The sequence below is a fragment of the Carya illinoinensis genome, chromosome 14 (genome assembly GCF_018687715.1).
Source record: "Carya illinoinensis cultivar Pawnee chromosome 14, C.illinoinensisPawnee_v1, whole genome shotgun sequence".
NCBI lineage: Eukaryota > Viridiplantae > Streptophyta > Magnoliopsida > Fagales > Juglandaceae > Carya > Carya illinoinensis.
In genome coordinates this window covers 22,304,503-22,315,577 of record NC_056765.1, presented here as the reverse complement: position 1 = coordinate 22,315,577, position 11,075 = coordinate 22,304,503, and the positions used below count along the sequence as shown (strand labels likewise).

At 40.5% G+C, this 11,075-nt stretch overlaps 1 protein-coding gene across 1 annotated transcript; it reads right to left on the bottom strand.

Moving 5' to 3' along the window:
* Window positions 1-6,536: 6,536 nt before the first annotated feature.
* Window positions 6,537-7,019, bottom strand: LOC122293686. The gene has a single exon (XM_043102196.1). The coding sequence runs from the start codon at window positions 7,017-7,019 to the stop codon at window positions 6,537-6,539; it is 483 nt and encodes a 160-aa protein (XP_042958130.1).
* Window positions 7,020-11,075: the final 4,056 nt, after the last annotated feature.

The window sequence follows — 11,075 nt, the reverse complement described above, 5'->3', positions numbered from 1 at the left end:
AGATTTTCTTAGATCTAGAAACTTGAAAACTGGAAGTGGAAAAAACAGTTTTTATTTGGAAAAAGTTTGAATATTTCGTGGTTTGATCTTACTCTAAAGGCTTTGATATTTTTATATGATGATCTTAAGTATCTTATTTTAATGTTAGGATGTTATTTTGAAGATATTTAGTATTAGTTTCAAAGATATGATTTCTCTATGCAAGAGGATTTCGGTTATACACATTGTCTGGTATTGCGGTTAAGGCTATGCATTGCCAAGTACTAAGGTGAAAGAATATAATCTGTGTGACACCCCAAATCCCTACGCACGGATATGGAAAAATTGAGATGTCTGGATGGTGACATCATGGGACACCACCCTATCAACGAGTGCCAAGTGTGTGTATAAGCAACAAGTGTGTATAAAGAGACACGCAGCGGATAACAAAGTCATAAACTAAGTACCATAATTTTTCTTAGTTTAATACAAAGCTGTTCAAAACATACATAATAAAATATTACGAACTACAAATATAGTTTCAAGGCCAAATACAAAACATAAACTCCAACTCAGAACTTCAGCGGAGCCGCATCCTTGGGGTCAGCCTCCTCCTCTTCCTCGAACTCTGCACCAAAATCAACGGAACTAAAAATGGTGCCGCAGGTAAGTAAAATCCAAACACCACTAGATAAAAACATATAAAACTCAAACAATATGCATGAAAGAAAAGCCAATGCACATGTCCCATGAAAACCACATTTTTCCATGCACGCCAAAAACCCATTTGGCCCAAAAACATTACCATTAAAACCATTCCTCACCATTATCCTAGATAATGGCCCAAAACAGTAACCACCATTTTCCAAGAAAATGGATCATATAGCCTCAAAACGAACCTCGCCATTTTCCCAGAAAATGGCTCGTAACCAAAACCATAAAAATTGATACAATTATGCATGCACCATGATCTCCCTTAGGGATCATCCGCACACTCTGGCTCTGTGCCACACCGCAAGTAACGTTTACGCGTGTGACACCTAAATGAGCGATGCCCAGTACTCGTGCCCGGCGCATCCCTGGCCAGGCCATCCTCTAGTCCCCGCCACTCTAAGGACCACGGAGTTGACACGATAGAGTTACCGTATCGTGCGATCTGGTCGTCGCCCTGCGACAACCCAGGGGATGTCACTCAGTATTATTCACTCCCGAGTGACCAGAGGAGCTCCACCGAGATAATGCCCCATCCTGGCTTGGGGTCCACACGCACTCGAAAATCCATTTACGCCAACAAAACATGATTTTCTCAATTTAAATAAAATGCAGGTGCATGCATCATATAAATGCAATCTCAATGCAAAAAACAACCAACCAACCATAAATCAACAAACCAAGCAACTCCGTCCTCAATCCATCCTACCTCCGAACTCCTCGGACTCAATCCGGAATCAACCAACCAACAACAAATATTTATTGTAAGAGAAAAATATATTTAAATCTAAAAGTAGAGTTTGGAAAATACTTACAGCGCTATACGGTATTTTTCAAAAGCTCGCGGCGTTGCAAACGGCGGAGGAAAAGCAACGTAACATTGTATTTTACACTGTGGCCATGGGTAATAAATTACCCACTTTCGAACGAGGACAAACCAAGACACGAAATTGATAGGGAATGGCCTTGAGATGTTTATGTAGCTAAAGGAAGTGAGTTTTGGCCGTGGGTGGTGGTGGAGACAGTGGTGGAAGAGCTTAAAGGGGTTGAACGGAGTTGAGCTCGTGGGAGCTTCTCCGACAATGGATCGAGGCCGAAAATGGGTGGGTTAGGACGGCAAGAGGTTGGGGAAGAAGCTGTGAAGAGGTGGTGGTCGGAGGTGGAACGACGGTGCCGAAAAAACTCAAAAGCCGTGTGGCTTGGAGGAGCTCATGGCAGTAACGGTGGCTCGGATGGAGGTGAAACTTGGTGGGGATGTTCACCGGTGGGAGGGGAAGAAAACTGGGTGGGTGGTGTCAGCCATGTCATCGGCGAGTGGCGGTTCTGGGCTGAGAAAGCAACCGACAATAGAGAGAGAAGGGTGGGCTGGTGCTGTGACTTCTAGCCGTGTGTGGCAGCTAACGGCTGGACGGATGGCCCTGAAAATTGGTGGGGGTGATCACCGGTGGGAAGGGAAGATTTTGGTGGGGGTGGTGTACTACACGGTGGCGGGACGACAACGAACTGGGCGGTTGAAGGGTAGGCGACGGGAAGGGAAGAAAGGGGCATTCGGGCGTGCGGGGAGAGAAGAGAAAAAGAAGAAGAAAAAGAAAGAAAGAAGAAGGAAAGAAAAGGAAAAAGGAAAAAGGGAAAAAGAAAAAAGAGAAAAAAAAATGAGGTCCAATCCTCACTTCCGAAAACCAAAAACTGATCCGCCAAAGACGATATTAAAAATATAAAATGACTAAAATAAATTAAACACCACATCAAATAAATTAAAATCAATTTAAAACACATTAATTTAAAATAAAAGAACTATTATATTAATTAAATTAAAAACAACTCCTTTAGTGAAAATACACGTAAAAATGGGTCATCACATCCTCCCCCCCCTTAAAATCAAATTTCGTCCTCGAAATTTGCAAGATCACACACCAACTTGAAGCAAGCCACATAAAACCACTGAGACCAAGATTAAGAGACATACCGTCATTTACTCAAACAAGTAGGGGTACTGCTCCCTCATGTCAGCTACTCTTTTCCAAGAGAAATCTTGAGCTAACGGATCACCCCATGCCACCTTTACCAGAGGTATCATCTTGGATCTCAACTGTTCCTCTTTCTAATCCATGATCTGCAACGGAACAACCTCATAAGTAAGGTCCGGTTGCAACTGAATACTCTCTAGGTTGACAAAGCGCGGCTCTTGTTGTCCAAAACTCTTCTTCAATGATGACACATGGAAGACATCGTGGATATCCCCAAAATATTCTGGCAAAGCAACTCTATAAGCGATGGACCCTACCTTCTCCAAAATCTGAAAAGGGCCGACATACCTCGGATCCAGTTTCCTCTTCTTACCAAAACGCTTAACTCCTTTCATGGGAGAGACTTTGAGATAAACCCAATCATCTTCTTCAAAAGATAACTCTCTCCTCCTGGTATCAGTGTAGCTTTTCTGACGACTCTAAGCTGCTGCCATTTTATCCCTGATGATCCAAACTTGGCTTTACATCTCTTGAATTATTTCGGGCCCAATTATCTTACTCTCCCCGACTTCATCCCAACACAAAGGTGATCTGCACTTCCTCCTATAAAGAGCTTCATAGGGAGCCATCTGAATGGTCGCATAGAAGCTATTATTATAAGCAAATTCTATGAGCGGCAAGTGATTTTCCCAACTCCCTTGAAATTCCATAACACATGCTCGCAACATATCTTCAAGGGTCTGAATGGTGCACTCTGATTGGCCGTCCGTCTGTGGGTGATATGCAGTATTGAACTTCAACTTAGTACCCAATGCTGCCTGCAAACTTTTCCAAGACGTGAACCTTGGGTCCCAGTCCGACATAATACTCTTCAGTATACCGTGCAATTGCACTATCTCCTTTACGTACAAGCGGGTCAACTTACCCAAGGAATCGGTGTTATTAACAGGCAAGAAATGAGCACTCTTTGTTAACCGGTCGACAATCACCCAAACTGAATTCTTCCCACTAGGAGTCCTCGGCAAGCCCACTACAAAGTCCATCGTGATGTCATCCCACTTCCACTCCAGAATAGGGAGAGGTTGGAGCATACTGGTGGGTCTTTGATGCTCGGCCTTAACTTGACGGCATGTGTGGCATCTCTCGATATACAAGGCAATATCCTTCTTCATTCCATCCCACCAATAATTTTTCTTCAAGTCCCGGTACATCTTTGTACTGTCGGGATGAACTGAATAAGGGGCCGTATGAGCTTTTGCCATGATCTGCTCCTTGAATTATGAATCTTTAGGGACCACTCTACGATCTCGGAACCGAAAAATCCCATCTTTATCCATACTATAATGCAACGACCCTCGAGATTTTTTGACTCTTTTTCTAATATCCAATAGTTTCAGATCTTTCCTTTGAAGAGTCTTCAATTCTTCAAAATCAGCCACTCGAATATTAAGAATTGAAGATAATACCTCCTCTTGCTGTGAATTTTCAATAAAGAGCCTTCTCATCCCGCAAAGCAAAGAATCCAATCCTGACGACTCGGCCTCATCTTCCAAGTGTGATTTTTGACTCAAAGCATCCGTAACTATATATGCCTTCCTCGGATGATACTTGATCTCGCACTGGTAGTCATTGATTAGCTCTAGCCATCGCCTTTGCCTCATGTTTAGATTCTTCTGGGAAAACAAGTGCTTCAAGCTCTTGTGATCGGTGTATACTTCACAAGCTTCTCCATACAAAAAGTGTCACCAGATCTTGAGAGCAAAAACAATCGCAGCCAATTCTAAATTATGTGTCGGATAATTCTTCTCATGGTCCTTTAGCTGACGGGATGCATAAGCAACAACCCGTCCCTCCTGCATAAGGACACAACCCAATTCGAATTTAGACGCATCGCTGAAGACTACGAATGGCTTGTGCGGTTCTAGAAGAGCTAACACTGGTGCAGTCGTCAACCTATTCTTCAATTCCCAGAAGCTTCTCTCACACTTGTCTGACCAAACAAATTCTGCATTCTTCTGAGTCAATGCTGTGAGAGGTTCGGATAGGCGAGCAAATCCCTCCACAAATCTTCGGTAATATCCGACAACTCCCAAGAAACTCCGGATCTCGCGCACTGTCATTGGACGCTGCCATGAAAAAATGGAAATCACATGCCCAAGAATTTTGACTTACTCCAACCAGAATTCACACTTACTGAGCTTGGCATACAACTGGTGTTCTCCCAATTTCCCAAGAACCAGACGAAGATGATAAACATGCTCTTCAACATCTCGGGAATAAATCAAAATATCATCAATGAATATTACAACAAAGGAATCCAAATAAGGTTGAAATACCCGATTCATTAAATCCATGAAAGCAGTAGGGGCATTGGCTAACCCAAACGGCATCACCTTAAATTCATAATGCCCATATCTCGGCCTGAAAGCAGTTTTGGGCACATCCTTCTCTCTTATCCTCAACTGGTAGTATCCTAACCTCAAATCAATCTTCGAGAACAGAGCTGCTCCTTGAAGCTGATCAAACAAATCATTGATCCGTGGGAGAGGATATTTATTCTTGATGGTCACCTTATTTAATTCCCGATAATCAATGCACATACAGAGGGTTCCATCTTTCCTTTAACAAACAGCACTAGCGCACCCCATGGCGAAGTACTTGCTTGAATGAACCCCTTATCAACCAGCTCTTGCAACTGAGTCTTCAACTCTTTTAATTCTGCCGGTGCCATGCTGTAAGGAGCTTTATGTACAGGAGCCGCTTCAGGTTCCAAGCTGTTAGAATTCCAAGATCGACCACCAAGAGGCATTAACAGTTTCAAGCACAGTAGCTAATCTGAGATAACCATAGGTCTTACTCTAAGTCAAAACCATTGCAGTGGCGGCTTTCAAGCTATTACACTTTAAAAGGCACCTACTTTCTTATTTAGTAAGGACCCTGGTAATAGGCAGCCTTTTCTAATACACAAATGTAAATCATTTTTTTTAAGGTTTTCCTAGTGGGAGAATCAAGCCTATGAATGTGCGCCTACCCACACTTTTACAAGTCGGCCCTTACCACTAGGTAGAAGGATTTTTTTTTTTTTTTGATCCCTGGCTTGTCCCTTTTCTCATTTAATTCATTCCAGATTTCTTCCTAAGCCATTAGGATATGGTTCATTAGAGTCTCAAATAACCGAAGTGTAAATCAACAAACAATGACCAAATGTAGTCTTTCTAGGCATTCCGGGCATGTGTTGTGTATGTTTTAGCAAAACTTTTAACATCTTTCCCTTGGTTCAACAACTAAATAAAATGGATAAATCCCTCTTTTGACATATACTCATATTTGGACTATATTCCACATGTTCCATGATCTCAACAAATCTTTTTTTTTTTTTCAGTTCACTTTCTAGCATGTAAAATTCAAGAATATGGTGCTTAATCTGCTTTGAATTCAATACCAGCACTCCCCCAAAGTGGATCAACATAAGTGTAAAGCATGCAAACAAAAAAATAAATTCTCTTCCACCCCCCAACTAGATTGTAGCATTGTCCTCAATGATGCAAGAGAAAGTAAGGAATTTACACAAAGAGAGAAGTTAAGGGACAAAACAACCAAAAGAAGAACCAAATATTCAAAGAAAAATTGAAGGAAAGAGGAACAGGAAGTACCTGAACAGCTTTGAAAGGAATGCAAATAAAAACTGAACAACAAAAGAAAACAATGAAAAGCAAAGTGATAGTGAAGGGAATGAAGGGTTAGCTAGTCAGAAGAGAAACATATGACAAGAAGAGAACAACGAAAAATAGAAGAGAGAAAAACACACCTGCAAAAAATAAAAGGTAAAACAGAAAAATGCAAGGAAGAAGTGAAATAAGATGACAAATAAGTCAAACATCAAGGCTCGGTTGGAGGGTCAGGGTCCAATAGATGGATGGTGGTATCCTCTGGTGAAAAATGGTCAAGAAAATGTTTGAGTCGCTGTCCATTAACCTTAAAGATATTACCATTGTGTGGATTGAGGATTTCAACAGCCCCATGAGGAAACACTGTCTGAACAATATAAGGACCACTCCATTTGGATCGAAGTTTATTGGCAAACACATGGAGTGTAGAGTTGTAGAAGAGAACCTTTTGATTGGGGAGAAAACTCTTTCTCAAAATGTGCTTATCGTGGAAAACCTTAGTTCTCTCTTTGTAATGTTTGGCATTATCGTAGGCATCGTGTCTCAACTCTTCTAATTCATTCAGCTCCAATTTCCTTAAAACACCATAATTGTTAGTAGAAAAGTTAAGGTGCTTGACAGCCCAATAAGCCTTGTGTTCTAGCTCAATAGGGAGATGGCATGCTTTACCGTAAACCAAATTATAGGGAGACATGCCTAGGATAGTTTTAAAAGTTTTCCTATAAGCCCATAAAGTGTCTGAAAGCCTCAAAGACCAATCTTTCCTATTTGGGTTGACTTTTTTTTCAAGAATGGTTTTGATCTTCCGGTTGGCCAACTCAGCTTGGCCATTGGTTTGAGGATGAGGAGTTGAAACTTTGTGATGGACCCCATATTTTTTCATGAATGCCGCAAATGGTTTATTGCAAAAGTGGGAACCTCCATCACTAATTAAAACCCTTGGTATCCCAAACCGAGTGAAAATGTTGTCTTTTAAAAATTTTAACACCACCCGATGATCATTGGTCCTACATGGTAATGCCTCGACCCATTTAGAAATATAGTCCACAGCAACGAGAATGTAAAGATAAACAAAAGAAGATGGAAAAGGACCCATAAAATCAACCCCCCAACAATAAAAAATTTCTAATGCTAAAATAGGTTGTACGGGCATCATGTTTCTACGGGTGATTCCTCCTAACTTTTGACATGGTTCACATGCCTTACAAAAATTGTAAGCATCCTTGAACATGTGGGGCCAATAATAACCACATTGCAAGATTTTAGCCACTGTTTTTTTAGCTAAAAAGTGGCCTCCACATGCACTAGCATGACAAAAATTTAGTATGTGCAGAATGTGACAATTAGGCACACACCTTCTCAAAATTTGATCAGAACAATATTTGAATAAATATGGGTCATCATAAAAGAAAGATCTTACCTCCAATTTAAACCTTTTGATGTCTTGAGAGCTCCAATGTGGTGGGGTCTATCCTGTCACCAAGAAATTGACAATATCAGTAAACCAAGGTAAAGAATGAATAGCTAAAAGTTGTTCATCTGGAAAGGAATCTGAAATGAGAGTAGTAGGTTCAGAATTTTCAACGACGAGTCGAGATAAATGATCGGCAACCACATTTTCTACTCCCTTTTTATCCTTGATGCTGATATTAAATTCCTGCAATAACAAAATCCATCTAATCAGTCGAGGCTTGGCATCTTTCTTTGTGAGCAAATATTTAAGAGTTGCATGGTCAGTGAATATAACAATTGGAGAGCCTAAAATGTAAGCTCTAAATTTATCCAAAGCAAAAACAACTGCTAGTAACTCCTTTTCAGTGGTGGAGTAATTTTTCTGAACAGCATCAAGTGTTTTACTTGCATAATAAATCACAAATGGAAGCTTACCTCTCCGCTGACCAAGGACAGCACCCATGGCAAGGTCACTGGTGTCACACATGATCTCAAATGGCAATGACCAGTCAGGTGGTTGAATTATAGGTGCAGTGACAAGCATAGATTTGAGTTGCTCAAAAGCAACTTGACATGCATCAGTCCAATTAAACACGCAATCCTTAGCTAACAACTCACACAAAGGTCTCGATATGGAGCTAAAGTTTTTTATGAAACGCCTATAAAACCCGCCGTGTCCCAAAAATGATCTAATATCTTTGACTGATTTTGGAATGAGTAAAGTCGATATTAGATCAATTTTAGATTTGTCAACTTCATTGCCTCGGGCTGAGATGATGTGACCAAGGACAATACCTTGCAGCACCATAAAATGGCATTTTTCCCAATTTAAGAGAAGATTTTTCTCTTCACATCGAGCCAGAATAGCAGTAAGGTGAGTAAGGCATGCATCAAATGAATCACCATAGACTGAAAAATCATCCATAAACACCTCCAAGATATGCTCAACCATATCACTAAAAATACTTAACATGCATCACTGAAATGTGGCGGGTGCATTACAAAGTCCAAAGGGCATTTTCCTAAATGCAAAAGTTCCAAACGGGCAAGTAAAAGTAGTTTTTTCTTGGTCTTCAGGGGCTATTTCAATTTGATAATATCCCGAAAAACCATCAAGAAAATAATAAAAACTATGGCCCGCAACTCTTTCCAAAGTTTGGTCTAAAAATGGTAATGGAAAATGGTCCTTTCTTGTGACAGCGTTTAATTTCCTAAAATCAATGCACATGCGCCATCCTGTGATGGTCCTAGCTGGGATTAATTCATCCTTTTCATTTTTCACAATTGTAACCCCAGATTTCTTAGGAACTACTTGAGTAGGACTTACCCATTGACTATCCGAGATGGGATAGATGATACCTACATCCAAGAGCTTCAAGACTTCATTTTTAACCACCTCCTTCATCGTAGGATTCAACCTCCTTTGCATCTCTCGAGTTGGTGATGAATTCTCCTCCAAGAAAATTTGATGTGTGCAAATGGTGGTGTTGATTCCTTTAATGTCAGCAATTGACCATCCAAGTGCTCCTTTCTGTTGCTTAAGAACCCGGAGGAGTTGCTCCTCTTGCTCAACTGACAAAGAAGATGAGATAATACATGGAAAAGTGTTAGTTGGCCCAAGAAAAACATATTTCAGCGATTCAGGTAGTGGTTTCAAAATCGGTGATGGAGGAACTTCATTCGATGGTTGTTGGTGTATGGATTGAAGTGGCAGATCTTCGAACTTAAGTCGCCACAATGAGTCCCTTTTGCTACCTGCACCAGAATTTACTGCATTAGTATCCAACAATTCACTATTTTCTAAGGTTCCAGGTAAAACAAGTTCCATTTGACTCTCTTGCTCTAAAAAAAATTCTTCAGCAAGTAAAGATTCCAAACAATTAATTTCCTGGAGTTCCTTCAAATCTTGTGGTTGCCTACAAGTGTTGAACACATTTAACTCCAACGTCATATTGCCAAAAGCCAATTTAAGGATGCCACTTCGACAATTTATCAAAGCATTGGAAGTAGCCAAAAATGGCCTCCCTAAAATGACGGGTGCCTGAAAAACAGAGTGAGGAGTTAATTGAACATCTAAGACCACAAAATCAACAGGATAATAAAATTTATCCACTTGCACCAATACATCTTCTACCACTCCCCTAGGCTTCTTAATTGAACGGTCGGCCAATTGCAGGATGATAGAAGTTGGTTTTAATTCTCCTAAACCAAGTTGTTCATAGGTGTTATAAGGAAGCAAATTGACACTAGAACCTAAGTCTAGTAGTGCTTGGCCTATTTTGGAGCTTCCTATAACACAAGCTATTGTTGGAGAACCCAGATCTTTATACTTAGGAGGAGTATTGGATTGGATAATGGCGCTGACTTGTTCTGTGAGAAAAGCCTTCTTTTTCACATTAAGTCTTCCTTTAACCGTACACAAATCTTTCAAAAATTTGGCATATGTGGGGATTTGCTCAATGGCATCAAGAAGAGGAATGTTAATGCGCACTTGTCTAAAAATGTCTAAAATCTTAGCATGATGTTTATCTTTATGTAAAGGAACCAATCTTTGAGGAAAGGGTGCCGGAGGAGTTACCTTTGGTTCCAAAGAAACATCAACATCAAAATTTTTACCTTGTACATTAGAAATGGAACTTTCACCTTTCTTGCCAGCTTCATTACCCAATGTTTCAGCTTCTTTGCCACTACGGAGAGTTATTAAGGCCTTGCAAGTCCTGACATTTGCTTCTGAAGAAGATGAAGACTCTATGGCAGCAATTTGGACTTGAGGATTTGGTTGGGGTTGAGAAGGGAATTTTCCTTTCTCTTGCGCACTCAAGGTTGTGTTCAGCTTGGTCAAATTATTCCTTATGTCATTGATGGCTTGAGAAGTTTGGTTATTTATGGTGGATTGACTTTGCATGAACTGCTGAAGAGTAGAAGCCATTTGTTGAAATGGGTCATCCATGGGTCTTCTAGGGGCTGGAATTAATGCATTTTGCTGGGTATGAACTGAATATTGAGGTGCACCAGCTCCCGGATGTGCTAAATTTGTGGGATGATCATTTCTCCAACTGAAATTAGGATGATTTCTCCAACCTATATTATAAGTGTTAGAATATGGTGCAGGAAAAGGTTTAGAAATCATGTTAACAGGGTGAGAAGTATCACACAAAACTTCTTTAAAAGCTGGAATAGTAGGACATTCAGATGTTACATGGCTAATATCCTCACAAATGTTACATTTTCCTTGTTTTGGAATGCCCTGAATTTCATGCACTTTCTTCAACTCAATCACCTCCAATTTTTTTGACAA